Consider the following 15,049-nt stretch of genomic DNA (forward strand, 5'->3'; position numbering starts at 1 on the left):
CCCTCCTGTTCTTTGTCTCCCGGGCGCCCGGCCTCCCCGCCACGCGCCCCCTCATCGCCCCTTCTCTGGGGACCCCCGCGGATCCCCGTTGACACGACGCTAAGAGTATCCGCCTGCCAGGCGGGGGACCCCGCGTCCAGCCGGGCGGGGTGGGGAGACGGTTTCTCTCCCTCCCTCTCCTCTTCTCTCCTCTCCTCTCTCCTCTCTTCTGCTCGCCTCTCCTCTCCTCTCCTCTCCTCTCCTCTCCTCTCCTCTCCTCTCCTCTCCCCTCTTCTCTCTCTCTCTCTCTCTCTCTCTCTCTCTCTCTCTCACACACACACACACACACACACACACACACACACACACACACACACACTTTCGCGCACACACACGCACGGAGCATCCTCCCGTCAGGTCTCCTGGTCCAGCCCCTCCCGCCGTGCCTCCTGCTTCCTGCAAACCTTCTCCTTCTCTCTCCGAACTCCCCCACCCCCACCCCCATATTCCCTCCGGCTCCAAGACCCCCTGCTGACCCCTACCCTTACTCCCGGGATGGAGCGGATGGAGCCAGCCCGGAGCCCCCCGAGGCCGGGGTGACTGTCCCCCGCCCCTCTCCCGCCTGGCCCCAGCCCCAAACACCATGGGCCTGAGGGGTTTCTGAGGCGCCGGACGCTGAAGATGACAGATGCTGGAGGTGAGGTATTAGGACCCCAAGAGCCCCAAGTTGGACGGGGAAGCAGAGCTGGGGGTCTCCGGCTTGCGGTGGGAACCCGAGTGGGGTTGGATAGGGCGAAGAGACAAGGACCTTTCTTCCCCTGTCCCTAGGGGGGCCCCCCCCGCACAGAGCTAGGGTTCTGGGCTGTTAGGAGATGGGGTGGAGATAGGATTTGTGTCCCTAATCCTCTCCCTCTGCCCGAGGTCCGGAGAGATTAATTTTTTAAAAAAACTGGTGTTGGGGGAGGGGGGAGAGCTTAACCCCTTCTTGCCTGGTGCGGAGTTGGACTAATGGATCGGACAGAACTAGCCACTTGGCTCTTGATTGGGCGATAGGGGCCCTGAGAGTGCAGAAGGTGCCCTGTCCTCCACCCCCACCCCATCTCCAGCGGTGCTTGCTGGATGCCCCCAGCTTGGGCCTTATGGGAGGGGGTCACCCCTTTCTCTAGCTCCACACTGCCTCCCCCTGCCCCAGCCTCCTCTCCCAGCCATCCCTCCCCAGTTGTACTTCTTTCTTGGGCTCCTTCTCCTCTTCCAGGGCCCCTTTCCTCTTTCCTTCCCCGCTGAGGGCCGCCTCTCTCCTGGCAGCGATTCTGCTCTTCTCCACCCCTCCCCTGGGCCTCACTCAGGGCTGCTGGAGCCCTGTCTCTACTGCTTCTCCCCCTGGCCCCGCTGCTGCTGCCGCTTTCAGGCTCATCTCCTTCTTGCTCTTTCTTCCTCTTCTCTGCAGCTCTGTAGACTGACTCTCCACCAACCTGTCTCTGTCCTGCTCCCCATTTCCTCTCCAGGGCTTGCGTACCCTTTCTTTGTCTTTCTCCTTCCCCTGGGTCCCAGGAAACTTAGAGTTCACCTGCCTCCCTTTCTCATAGGGAAGGGTCAAATGTTATTGGTGTTCTTCCTCTGGGAATTGGGAAGTTTGAGGAGGAAGGAGTGGCCTGGTAGAGTCAGAGCCCAGACTGTGTCCAGAGAACAGGTTCAGTTCCACCTTGTAGCGGTTACCTGGTTTGAATGTGCTTGTATGAGTGTGGCGTGTGTGTGTGTGTGTGTGTGTGTGCGCGCACGCGCGTGTGTGGGTAGGAGTGTAATGTAGGAGTGTAAATGGGGGGATGTCTAATTTTCCAAGCTTCAGTGTTGGAAGGGGGGGTGGGAAGGGCCTGGTGACATTCTGATGTCATGCTTCCCAGAGTTCCCCAAGGGACAGCGTAGGGAGGGTCCCCCATACACACCCCAGGGAGTTAGTTGTTGAAGAAAGCAGTTTGTGCTGAATCAGAATTCATTCGGCACTGATGTGAGCTGGAAACCCCAGCCCACCCCAGAGGGTACCTGAAAGAGGATGGCATCCGCAAGAGGATCTCCACCCTAAACTGGGACCTTGAATAAAGAGCACACGGGCTCTCCATTCCCAGGTGGTCTAAGAGAGGAAGCACCCTCAGGGAGCCTCCATTGTGATGGGAGATGCAGTTCTTAACTTCAGAGAGTCCCTCTTCTGATGGGGTATACTGCCCCTTCTCCTCCGGAGCTCCCATCTGATGTGTGGGAGATATGACTCAGTTAGGGAATCAATGAAGTATGAAAAATTACTCATTTCCTAGTGGTGGGAAAGAGTGGATTTAGAAATTAAATAGACAAATGAGAGGAGTGAGGGCTATCTAGGACAGCTTTCTGGAGGAGGTGGCAGCTAGGTCCTGGTCAGATGAGCTTTGCGATTGAAGGAGGGAATTTGGTTCATTCTTAGGGACAGTCTCTCTTTCCATCTACCCCTTCAGGACAGGAAGAGAGGTTCTAGAACTTCTCTGTTGCTAGCACCCAGGGTTGAAGAATGGCAGGAGGGTTCCTGGAGGGCCCACATGCCTGGCTCCTCCTCACACCTCATTTCCTGCTTGCAGCCCCAAGCATCCACAGAGCCTGGGGTGGAGGTAGTTTTGAAGCTTATCCGGTCCTAGCGAGTATGGATCAGCTCCTTTACCTCTACCCCTGGCCTTCTCACAGCAGTGTTCTTTCCTCAGGAGCACGTTCCCAAACTGCAGATCACCACCCAGGATAGAGCTGAGGGGCAGGAGACTGGGATCAGGTTGAGTTCTGCCTCTTACCTCCTGCCTCTCAGTTTTCCCATCTGTAAAGTGGGGATACTAAGAATCCCAAGGCTGGACAGTCCACAGTGAGATGATATCTATGTAATAACAGAAGAGGAGAATCGGAAAAGACCAAGCAGGCATGTGGCCTAGCTTTGCTACACCTGTCAAATGTGTGGTCTAATGCAGTACTCTGCCCTTCTCATGGGGGCCTGAGTGTTAGAAGTAATTGGAGATCATGTCCCAGGCATGCAGTATGCGCGTGACGCTGAGCTTCCTCCTTCTCCCCTCATCTGGTATTCCCCTGCTTCTCTAACATCCAGGCTTTGGTTTAGGGATGCTGCAATCCTACATCTGCTAGGAAGCCTGCCCAAATTGTTTCAGCTACATATATCCTGCTTTCCCACCTGCCCTTCCTTCGTTACTTCCCACAAACAAAACCAAACCCCCTATCCATCCATATTTCTTCCCAGAACATATTTGATGCATCATAGAGATTTGGCTCTACACTGTTCTGCTATGGGTACTGATTATACCCTTCTGCATCTGTGAGTCTGTCCTCAACTGTGAGAACTGTGACTTTGTCAAGAACAGTGGCCCTGTTGATGATGCCAGCTTCCTGAACAGCTCATGTTCAGGAAGACAGGTGGTGAGTGCACCAGTGATGAGAGTGGGGGGAGGCAGACTGGGTGATGGATGGGAAGATGGATGGGTGGACGGTATAAATTGACGGATGTAAAAATGGGTGGATGGTTGGACGGGGTGGATGGTGGATGGATGGTTGGAAAGATAGATGGTTGCACAGATGATGGATGGGTGAATGAGTGGACGGTGAATAGGCAAGTCGATGCAAGTAGGTGGGTGGATGGAAGAACCTGGCTTCTCATTCTGACCTTGCCATTAACTTATTATGTGATCTTAGATCAGTCATTCTCCTGCCTCTTTCTTTATTTGTAAAATGAGAGGATTGGATTTAATAGTCTCCAAGTTTTCTCCCAGATTTGATATTGGACAGCTTATGATGATTAAAAGCTTTTAGGGAATGCTAATGTTGGAAGGGCCCAAGACAGTGACGGGGAGAAGTTCGGTGACCCGTGTGGAGGCACTCAGCAAATCAGCTTGGACCAGGGCTGCAGGACAGCCTGTGTCTATACCCTGGACTTGCTTCTACCTCCTGCCTGCCCCAACAATCTGGGCTGTGGTTCAGGTGATTTCTCTTTCAGGGGCCAGAGAAAGAGTTGTAAGGAGAGGTGAGGGCCAGAAGGCTAGGAGCAGGTAGCCATTGGCGGCTCCCTTGCCTGCACCAACCTGAACCTCTTATTCATGGTCTTTTTTTCCTCTTTCTCCTCTTGTCCTCCCAGCTCTCTTGAGTCATGGCTTCTTCAAAGCTCCGAGAACCTGCGGATGAGGTTTTTGGTAAGTTCTGCTTGGCTCTATCTCTAGCCAAGGCTATGGGGCTTTGGGGAAGAGGAGTCCTGGTAACTTCAGTGTGTGTGTGTGTGTATTTTGGCCTTACAGGCTGATTTTTTGTCACCATTATCTGAGTAGATATCCAATTACAACAACAACGATGATAATAAGGGTCCCCATTTATTAAGTGCTTGTCTCATGCCAGGTACTAGGCTAGCGCCCCCATTTCACATGCACTGTATAATTTAACCCTCACAACAAGGCTAAGGAGTGTGCCCACTTGTCCTAAGCCTAGGACACGGAGCACAGAAGTGACTTGCTTTAAAGATCACACTGCAGGTTAGTGGCAGAGCTGGGACTAAAACTCCAGACTGCCTAACTCCCTACTGGCAGCCACTGTGCTGTACACCAGTATTCCCCAGCACAGGTGACACAGGTTACCTCAGAGCTGCATAAATAAGGGACCTCATCTGCATGGATGTGCGGGGAAATCAAAAATGCATAACACACACTCAGCATCTACACCCCCAGGGGCACCCCCAGACCGACCCCCCTCTGTTCTCACTGGGGTGCATGGACACCCCCCACACCCCATCATTTACCCCCTGCAGTCTTTCTATTGTATGGATTAGAGAAAGACCACTGACAGGGCAGAGTTCCCAGCATGCACTGGGGTGGAAAGGCTGTTTACCAGCTGGGTTCAGTGGAGGAACGTGGAGGGCGCGGTGGAGGCAGAAAGCTCGCGAATGAAGCCCTCAGGACTCTCAGCTGGGAGGAGCTCCTGGCTGTGGAATGCCACAGGGCCTCCAGTTTCTCCTCCCCTGCCTCTCATCTCTACCTTCCTTGCCCTCTCCTCCTCCCACTTCCCCACTCACCTCTCTCTCCCCTGTGGCTGCCACAGTCCCTGGCAATGGCAGTGGCAATGCCGCCCGCCGGAACTGCTGCCTCCCGGCTCCTGGGGAACTGCTTCCTGGCCTGGCCTCCCTGGGGCCTGAGCATGGAGGCTTTGCCTCGGGGACGCCTCCAGCCTCGAACTGTCTCTGGGCCTCAGACTCTGAGTCTCTCCATCGCCCAGCCTGACCCCTGGCCTGGCAGAGGCAAGCTCCCTGTTCCTTGGGCTTTTTGGCTTCCGCTCCCCCACCCCACACCCCACCCCGCACCCTTCTTGTTTTCCTTCTCCCTGACCTGCTGAGGTAGCTGCCTGCCTGGCGGCCTTCCTGAAGAGAAAGGTGATGAAATATTCATGACTTCCCACTGCCCAGGGCCCGGCTAACTCCCAGGAGCAAGATGGTGGGAGGGATGGACAAGGTGATGAGGGCCTGGTAGAGTAAGGGACCAGAGGAGAGGCTGGCCCCACCTTGCCTCAAAAGGCCCCAAGCCCCTTAGGAGTTCCTGTGCTCCCTAGACCCTCCACGGTAAGATGACCACGGTTTTGATGTGGCCCAGATTCAGGTGCAGAGAGCCCTTGTCCGTGGCCCAGGGCGGCTGGGCACCAGCTGCGCGCTGGACTGGTCGAGGAGGTTCATCAGCTCCCTTCCAGGAGCCCTGCCTACTGTCCTTAACTCCCTCTGCACCCTGGGCCAAACTTTCCTCTCCAAGGAAAGTAAGGGCCTGTAAAGTGAGGGGTTGGACTCACCAGTCACTCCCATCTCTGCCTCAGAGGAGGTAGAGAGGGCTTGGTAGTTACACACTGAGCCTCTGGAGCCGGAGCCAGAAGGCCTATAACCCTGGCCTGCTCTTCACCAGCCCTATACCCTCAGGGAAATTAAGGCTGCCCTGGGGATTCTTGGAGTCTCTTCCTCCTTGGGTTGTGGGGAGGTTTAAATGAGCTAGTAATTATAAAACACTTAGAACACTCATATACACATACACCCTCTCACACACGTGTCACACACACACCATTCTATGCCTGTGTTAGTGCAATGAACAAAATAGAGAAATGTCTGCCTTCACGGAGCTGATGTTCTAATGGGTGGAGAGAGACAATAAACTAAATTAGTAAAATATATGGTATGCCAGAGAATGACAAATGATATAGGAAAAAATTTAGCAGTGGGGGTTTGGGAGTTTTGCTAAATTGGGTGGTCTCTCAGTGAGAGAAAGCATTTAAGCAGAGACTTGAAGGAGGTGAGAGAGAGAACTGTGCAGAAATCTGTGGCAAGAGCCTTGCAGGAAAGGGAAGAGGAAGTGCAAAGGCCCTGAGGTGCAGGATAGCTGGTGTATGGAAGAGCCAGGAGGCCAGGGTGGCTGGAGCAGAGGGAAGAAGAGGGAGAGAGTCGCTGAGCTGCCTGAGTCTAGAGGCTGTGGTAAGAACTCGGCTTCTTACTCTGTGAGAGATGGAAGTCACTGGAGGGTTCTGAGCGGAGGGAGGAGTGACATGGGCTGACATGTTTTATCAGGATCACTCTGGCTGCTGGGTTGAAAATAGACTGTAAATGGGAAAGGGAGGAGGAGGGAAGACCAGCCAGGATGATCTGTAATAATGGAGGCAAGAGGTGGTAGTGACCTACACCAGGAATGCTGTGTGTTCTCCCTCTCCTTTCCTCTCCCCTCCTCCTTCTCCCCACATGTATGCATGTATGTAAGTGTGTGTATATACAGACACATATACACAATATTTTACTGTGGGAAGTCAAAGGTAGAGAGACTAGCACAATGTACCCCATCATACACTTACGTACTCATCTCTCAACCTCAACCATCATCAACTCATGGACGGTCTTGTTTCATCTACGTCCCCTTCCACTCTCCACTCCTAGTCTCCTGGATTATTTTGAACCTAACCCAAAACATCATGTCATTTCACCATAAATATTTCAGCATGTCTAGATATATTTCCAAAGCAGAGCTAACAGGAATTGTGGATGGATCCGTTTGCAGGGTGAGAGGGAGATGGAGGAGTCACGGGTGACTCCAGGGGTTTGGCCTGAGCAGCTGGAAGGATGGAGATGCCATTCGCTGAGATGCGCAGACTCGGCAGCTTACGGGGTGGGGAGGTCAGGAGTCCAATTGTGACATATACGTTGAAGATGCCCATTGGACATCCAAGTGGAGGTGTCAAGTAGGCAGCTGGACACATGAATTACCAACTGGGTCTGAGAGGAGTGACTGGGTGGACAGTGGGGCCTTTCAGTGAGCCAGGGACAGAGAACCAGTTTGAGGCAAGGTGGTGGGTTCATTTGATGGGTTGAGGTTGAGGTCCCTGGGTGATTTTGACATGGTAAGTTCCCTGGCAGGTGCTGAGGTGCCCAGACTTGGAATTCAGGGAAGGGGTCAGAGTTGGAAATAGGTATAGGTAGTAGTTCAGCCACTGGGGTGGCTTAGGGGGTGTCTGCAGACAAGAGAAAGAGGAGCAGGCAAGGCAGGGCCTTGAGTGACGGGATGGGGTCCCTGAGATCATGAGGGGTAGAGTGGTGAAGATAGGTCTTAACCCATGCTGAGGTCTGGGAAGAACCTGTTCTGCCTGGAGAAGCTCAGGGTCACTGCAGAGTGAAGGGTGCATTCTCTGGTGGAGCAAATGGAAAGTGAAACTTGGAGCAGTAGCGTCTATGCATAATCTGTTGGGTTTGCCTACTTTTCCGCTGTGTCCTCATCCAGGACCTAGCCCTGCGCGACGGACCCCAGGACAGGAGAGACAGGCTTCAGGGGTCTGTAGGCTTTCCTCTCTGCCACCGCCAGTGGCTTTTGGGGGTCCCTCTGCTCCAGTTAACTGTGAGCCCTCTAGATGCTCAGCAGTGCTGTCTCTGAGTGTGACCTTGAGCATGGCACAGCAAGCCAGTGTCCCCAGCAGGGCCAATCTCTGGAGCTAGACAAGCCAGGCTCAAATCCTAGACCATTGCTAGCTGCTGGCCTCAGTCAAGAGACTTAACCTCTCTGATCCTCAGTTTGCTTAGCTGTGAAATGTACGTAACAGCTGTCCCTAGCCTGCGGGTTGTTCTGAGTAGACAAGGTGATGTATGTACATTCTGGCGTGTAGTTGGCACTTCTTCAGTGGTAGCTATTACAACCATGCTCTCTCCGGCCTCATCCTCCAGTCCTTCCCTCCACAAACCTGCCCTACCATTGCCCTGGAGGTGCCCCGCCCCCAGCTTCCCTTCCTCCCAGCATTGCATATACCAGTTTTGCCAACCTCCTTTCTTGTAAACTCCCATCCAGACCTTAAGACCCAGCTTTGGTGTTTCCTCCTCCAACCCATCCAAACCGAGCCATCCTGTCCTCTGTGCCTGTGAGAGGTTCCATCACACACTGTTATGTATGAGCTGATATGTCCAGCTCCCTGGGAGACTGTGAAAGACCCAGCTCTCCATCTCATAGGACTATCAGTGCCCTGCGTTTGGAGACATTTGTTGAATGCCTGGGTGTGAGTGCAGGTGGCCACTTGCAGTGGGCCTCCGGGATTGCTGTCTTCATGTGTCTGGTCTCTGCCCCTCTTCCCCGGTTTGCAGACCTGGACTTGGCTGTGCCAGAGACCGTCAGACTGGACAGCAGTTTACACAAGGCCCGAGCCCAACTACTGGCCAAGGGCCGGAGACACAGGCCCTCCCGCTCGAGGCTTCGGGACAGTGCCAGCTCTGCAGAGGATGGTGAAGGCTCCGATGGGCCCGGAGGCAAGGTTGGGGCAATCCACCCAATTGCACATACCTCACCCACCCTTCTTGCTCCTGGATAATCCCTCCAAACCACTCTTCCAGGGAAACCACACCCCTAGACTTCTGACATAATAAGGCTAACAAATATTAGCTGCAGTTCAATTCTGGCTCATCTCATCCTTTCAAGGAAGGTATTACCCCCATCTTCCAGACGAGGAAATTGAGGCTCTGAGAGGTTCACTAACAAAGTCACACAGTTAGTAAGTGAAGGAGGCGGGATCCAGCCCCAGCCTATGTGACCGGAAGTCCCGTTTCCCACGTCTCGCTGCCCAGCCACCTCTCGGCCCAAGGCACGAGGAAACCCTCCCTCCAGGCCCCGGAAGTACCTAGCAGCCCGGGCTCCCCTCCGTGAAAAGGGGAGGAGGGTTGGCGGTGAGCGGCTGCCCCTTCCCCAGGTGACCGATGGCTGCGGGAGCCCCCTGCACCGGCTGCGCTCGCCTCTGCACTCGGGCCCGGGGTCCCCAGCCGGGAGCTCCTTCTGCCTGGAGCCCCCGGGGTTGCGGCGCAGCCTGGACGAGGACGAGCCGCCGCCCTCGCCTCTCGCACGCTACCGGCCCCTGCACAACGCCGCCTCGCACGAGGGCCTGGCCGCCGCCTCCTGCTCGCCGCCGCGCTCCGCGCCCTCGTCCGACAGCTCGCCCAGCTTCGTGCGCCGCCATCCCCGCGCCGAGCCGCACAGCGAAGGTGAGCGGCGGCCGGCGCGGCGCCCCCTGCTGGCAAGCGGTCCCTTGGGCGCCGAAGTGCGTGGCGGGATCCGAGGGGCAGGGTGGCTGGGGAAGGTGGGGAATAAAGACCACGGTTCTTTCACTCATTTCCCGAGCGGCTTAATATGTGCCAGGCACTGCTGGGCACTGAGACACACAAAAGAGCAAGCAGATGCAGTTCTCGTCCTCACGGGGCTTACAGGTTCGAGGAGAAGCAATCAAATCATCCATTGATTAAACGTATAGCTACAAGGTGTATTAAGTGCTATGTGAGAAACAGTGCGCGGGGGCGGGGGGAGAGCATATATCAGCGTGAAGGCATCCTGGGAGCAGTTGGGAGCATCCTGGAAGGCTTCTCTGAGGAAGTGACATGTGAACCAAGATTAGAAGGTTGGCTACAAGTTGGACAAGATAAAATTAACAGTAAAGAGTAGTAGTCCCTACTTTTTCAGAGTGGTTTATGGTTTGTATAAGGCTTTCATCAACATCCTACTAGGTCTCATGAAATAGGCAGTGTCATTATCCCCATATTTGAGATGCAGGAAGCTCAGAAGGTAGTGACTTGTCCTAGGTCACATAGCTAGTGAAGGGCACCAGAGCCAGGTTGCCTGAATCTAAGTCGAGAGAATTCCTACCACCTCACTGGCAGCTGGAAGAGGCAGACAAGCCACCACACAGGCTATTTCCTTCCTTCTCTTCCACGAAAGATGACAGCCGAGATGCCAGCCCACCTGAGCCCGCCAGCCCTACCATTGGCCTGGATAAGAAGACTCGCCGAAAGTTCCTGGACCTGGGGTGAGTGGGAGAAGGGCCAAGAACAAAGGCTTGGAGGTGGGGTAGCATAGGGGGCAGCACTGTCCCACTCCCCCTTGCCCTCCCCACAGGGTCACCTTACGCCGAGCATCCACTAGCAAGAGCCGGAAGGAGAAGGGCAGCAACCGCCTGTCCATGGGCAGCAGGTAAGAGGTACCCACAGCCCCTCAGCCACAGCTTTTGCCCCCAGCTCCCTGTGGGCCCCAGCCCTTGCCTTGGTGCCCACACCCATGCAGGGCACTCTCTCCACAGGGAGTCAGTGGAGGGGTCCGGCAGGTCAGGGGGCTCCCCGTTCCTGCCCTTTTCCTGGTTCACAGACAGTGGCAAGGGCTCGGCGTGTTCTGGCAGCAACACCTCCCCGGCCTGCTCCCCTAAACACGAGCGCTTCAGCCCTAAGAAGTCAGCTTCTCAGGTGAGTCCGTGGCCTTCTGGCCCCCATACTGGCCCCCAGACTCAGGTGACATGAAGATACACTTCACCCTGGCTTGGGCTGGGATCCAGGCATTCCTGGAGTCTATCTGTCTGTCCATGGAGTCATTCAGTGATCCATTAATTCATCCAGTTTCTGAGTTCAGGCATTCACTCATTTACTTGTTTATATGCTGAGTGGTTCCTTCATTGATTAGTAGTTCATTGCTGCCTCCATGATCCCCTAGTACACACCCAGCCTGAGGGCTCCTCTATCCCTGCTAACTCTTCTGCCTGGCTCAGTTCTGGCCCCATGTCCTGTCTTAGGAGCTGGGCTACATGTATGGTGTGGTGATGCTTGGGGGAAGCAGAGATGAACAGGACCCCAACCGCACTAGTGCTCAGAAAGTTCACAATCCTGTGGGAGAAGTGAGACCGAGTAACAGAAGCAAGAATGAGCGTCTGTTTACGTTCACCAGGGCCCCCAGTCTACAGAGCTCCGAGTGCATGTTTTTGCTTTACTCTCACAAAGGCTCAGTGAAGTAGGGAAGGCACACACACTCCCCCCCATTGTACAGACGAGCAAATGCAAGCCCAGACTGAAGGGATCTGCTTACAGACTCAGTTGGATTTAGGTGCCAGGCTCTATGACCCCCAGCCCTGTGCTTGTTCTGTGATTCTGTTCCTTATGTGCAGCCGGGTCAGAGGAGATCAGAAAACTGGAAATTCAGGGGAGAAGGGGTCCCTCCCTTTCTTCCTTTTCCCTTGTGCTGGGCCCTGGTGAGCAGACACAGCGCAGGCCCTCACAGAGCTCACAATCCAGTGAGGACAAAGACATCTAACCAGGTTTTTACAGGTCAGGGTGCTAGAGGCCATGCTGGGGAGCACAAAGCAGAGACATTTGACCCAGCACCTGGGAATCCCAGTCAGCTGTCTAGAAAGCGACACCAGTCTGACCTCCTCCATTCCCACTAACTACTCTGCCTGGCTCAGTTCTAGCCCCACATCCTCCCAGAGGCCTCAGATCCGATGCCTCGCACGAGTCACCACGCCCTGTGTGCCCGCCTAGCTCCTGGTTCACGTACAAGGGCCCTGAGCAACTCCTGGTGCCCAGCCCTGGACTTCAGCTTCATCTGGATGGGGGTGGTGGGTCGGGGGTGGCTGCCTTGCGCTTGGAGGTGAGATCTCTCCTCAGCAGCATGCCCCCCTCCTGTCTAGGAATCCACTCTGAGTGATGACTCCACACCCCCCAGCAGCAGCCCCAAGATTCCAAGTGGTCCCCGGCAGGCAGCCAAGTGTTCCTACCCCTACCACACACTGTCCCAGTCTTCGGATGAGGTAAGCAGGCCCTGACGTCTGACGCAGCCAGGTGTGCGGGGCCACAGGCCACGCCTTCCCCCCTCACGCTCCTTTGCTCCTTTGCTCCTTCACTCCTTCGTCTCTGCCCCAGTTTCTGGATGAACCTCTCCCCACCATCTACCACTGGACCAGTCAGCAGGTGGGCCAGTGGCTGCACAGCCTCAACCTGGAGCAGTATGCCGCCGAGTTTGCTGCAAGGCAGGTGGATGGGCCGCAGCTACTGCAGCTGGATGGAAGCAAACTGAAGGTGGGTCAGAGTAGAAGGGCCCCGACCCAGCCAGAGCCTGAGGCAACCTTCGAGAATTAGGATCCCCTCATCTGGACCTTTACACTCCCTTTAAGATCACTGCCCTGGCCTCTGAGCTCTAGGCAAGATCCTCGGCCTGATCGTTGCTCTCTAGCATGGGTTCCCAGTCTGACTCCGGCCCAATTCCTCAGTCTGACCTTCAAGCTCCAGCCCAAGTCTCCAGGTTGACCTCTGACCTTGCGGACTATCCTATCATCTGACTCCTGACTCTAATCAGTCTCCCCCGGTCATCTCATCTGATTCTTGGAGTCTTAGTCTCCAAGACTGAGAATCTTGGAGGCTGGTGGTTGTGGGAGGGAACCAGTCGGGGAGGAGGGGGTCGGCAGGGGGTGTCTCTGTACTGGGGGTTTCTGACCTGTTGTACACCCTCTGCTGAGCTGCTTGGGGAAGCAGTGGTGCCAAGAGTCCCCCAGGAAGTCTCTGGAATGGAGAGGGAACTCAGCTACTGACTAGCTGTGTGACCTTGGACATTTTGCTCCCCGTCTCTGGGCCTCAGGGGGTCAGGCAGGGTCATGCCAAGGTTGAAATCCTGAGTGGAGGAATGGAAGCCAAGGATCGGGGTGGGGAGGGGGCAAAGGCCCTGAAACCCTCTACCCTCATCTCTCCCAATCACTCCCATTCCAAATTCTTGCCCTGAGGGTTCTGATCCATCAGCTAGTCTGGGAGGTGGAGGCTGAGGGCTGGCAGAGCCCCAGAGAGAGTACACCCGGGGCACAGAGAAGCCGGGGCTTGGGTTGGCCAGGCCTGGGTGGCTCCGGGGCTCTTCCCCTCACCCTCGGATTCCTCCCCCAGAGCCTGGGGCTCAGCAACTCACATGACCGGGCGCTAGTGAAGCGGAAGCTGAAGGAGCTGGCAGCGGCCGCGGAGAAGGAGCGCAAGGCCCGGGAGAAGGCTGCACGGCAGCGTGAGAAGCTCCGGCGCAGGGAGCAGGCGGCCAAGAGGAGCTAGGGAGACGGGCGGGCAGGCACTGGCAGCTGGCACCCGGGCCAGTGGGGCCTGGGCACCAGGCTTGGGCTGGCCTGGCCCCATGCTCTCAGGAGGAACAGCCCTCTCACCCTGTCTTCTGTCTGGACCGATTCCTCAGAAAGGGAGACCCCAGGGGGAGGACCCAGTAATAAATCCCATTTCAAGGACTCGTCTGGCACAGAGTTCCTGGGGGAAGTGGCAGATTATGGGCAGAGAAGCCAGGGCTGAAGCAAGTCTGGGAGCCCAGAAGTGCCTGAGTCATTCTGACCCTCTGCCCTCAGGCCATGGTGGTCCTGGGACCAGCAGTGAATTAGGAGGCCTGCTTACCTTCCAGAAGCCCTGGGCTCAGAGAGGTGGGCTGGGCACCTACCTCTGCAGGAGCAGGTAGATAAAGCAGTTCCTTTCCAGCTCTCCCAGGTGACTGTGTGTCAGGAGAGCTCTGCTCTGCTCCGCAGGGAGGCTGGTGGCCCTGCAGCAAGCTGCATGCAAGGTAGGCTCCCAGTCCTGCGCTCCTCAACAGGAGAGCGGAGAAAGCAGCGTGATTATCCCACATCATCTTCGCAAGGACTTCAGGAGAAAGAAGGGAGGAGGCAAAGCTCCTCCTTTTCCCTGTCCCTGTGCTGTGGGTCTCGGTGGTGGCGAGATAACGCCCTTACAGGTCTGCCCCTCCTGAGGCCCGTTCAAAGCCTGGTCTTCGACCCCCTCTCCTCTGCTCCCTCAGAGGCCACCTGGGCCCTCCCTGAGGACACAGCAAACTTGGGAGCTGGTGGCCACAGAAGACACCCCCCACCAGTGCCTAGATGGTCCTGAACTGGTGAATCCTCATCCCAGCCAAGCAGAGAGGCAAAATCCGGGAGGTCCCCCGGAAGCTGCTAAATTGGAAAGGTTCATCAGTCATCCCCCATCTGCCCGGGTCCCTAGCGAGGCCTCAGTGGGTTCCAGAACTGGCAGATGGCGCGGGTTCCGGTTCCTGGGCCACGTGTAGGGGTGGGGCCAGCTCCCTGGGTGGGGGTGGAGTCTACCCCAGCAGCCCAGAGCAAGCCATCTGCCCTTGTAGGGAGGGAGCGTGCAGGTATGGTGCTGGCCAGCGGCTAGCCCAGCTTCTGGGGCACTGGCCGGAGTGAACAATGAGGCCAGGGGCCTCTGATTAGAGACCTCCCTCCACCTCCTCCCATCCGCCTGGAGCGGCCGGACAGGACCCGATGCATGCCTACTCCCCTTGTTCCAGCCCAAGCGCTGTGGCCTGAGGGCTACCTCTATTTCTGGGTCTCAGTCCTTTCCTCCTCTCTGCTATCTGTGCCGGGAGAGGGGCTTCAGAGAGGGGACTGAGATATGGGGGCATCAGTACCATCTGGGCCCAGAGGAGGGGCCAGTGGGGCAGGTGAAAAGTTCCCAGGTCCTTGAAGCCATCAGGAGTTATCTGGGTGCCCACCTGCATGTGAAGGGGGAGGCAGTACTCCGTTTATTTCAATAAACACTTATGATGTGCCAGTGACCTTTCTGTCTGCCCCAGCTGGGGGCTGGGCTGGGCCCCAAACGTGGGAGGCCACAGTTCTGTCCCTGGGTGCTGCACTGTCAAGTGCTCTGAATGGACAGCTGTGGCCGCTGTTATACTAGGCACACACTGAACCATGTCCTGAGCTGGGATCAGGTGTCCCGAGCGCG

The 15,049-nt window shown here is 56.1% G+C and overlaps 1 protein-coding gene across 2 annotated transcripts; it reads left to right on the forward strand.

Annotated features, from left to right (window-relative positions):
* On the forward strand, window positions 1-14,879 carry SAMD14 (sterile alpha motif domain containing 14). 2 transcript variants are annotated; one of them, XM_067022289.1, is made up of 10 exons: window positions 1-676; window positions 4,130-4,184; window positions 8,624-8,790; window positions 9,223-9,511; window positions 10,239-10,326; window positions 10,416-10,490; window positions 10,597-10,756; window positions 11,971-12,090; window positions 12,203-12,358; window positions 13,211-14,879. In XM_067022289.1, the coding sequence occupies exons 2-10, from the start codon at window positions 4,142-4,144 to the stop codon at window positions 13,364-13,366; spliced, it is 1,254 nt and encodes a 417-aa protein (XP_066878390.1). In that variant the 5' UTR covers window positions 1-676; window positions 4,130-4,141; the 3' UTR covers window positions 13,367-14,879. The 2 variants fall into 2 exon arrangements, with proteins under 2 accessions (XP_066878390.1, XP_058902552.2); XM_059046569.2 differs by lacking the exons at window positions 1-676; window positions 4,130-4,184 and having other exon boundaries at window positions 8,443-8,790.
* The last annotated feature ends 170 nt before the right edge of the window (window positions 14,880-15,049 follow it).

Source organism: Kogia breviceps, chromosome 19 (assembly GCF_026419965.1).
Source record: "Kogia breviceps isolate mKogBre1 chromosome 19, mKogBre1 haplotype 1, whole genome shotgun sequence".
Taxonomy (NCBI): Eukaryota; Metazoa; Chordata; class Mammalia; order Artiodactyla; family Physeteridae; genus Kogia; species Kogia breviceps.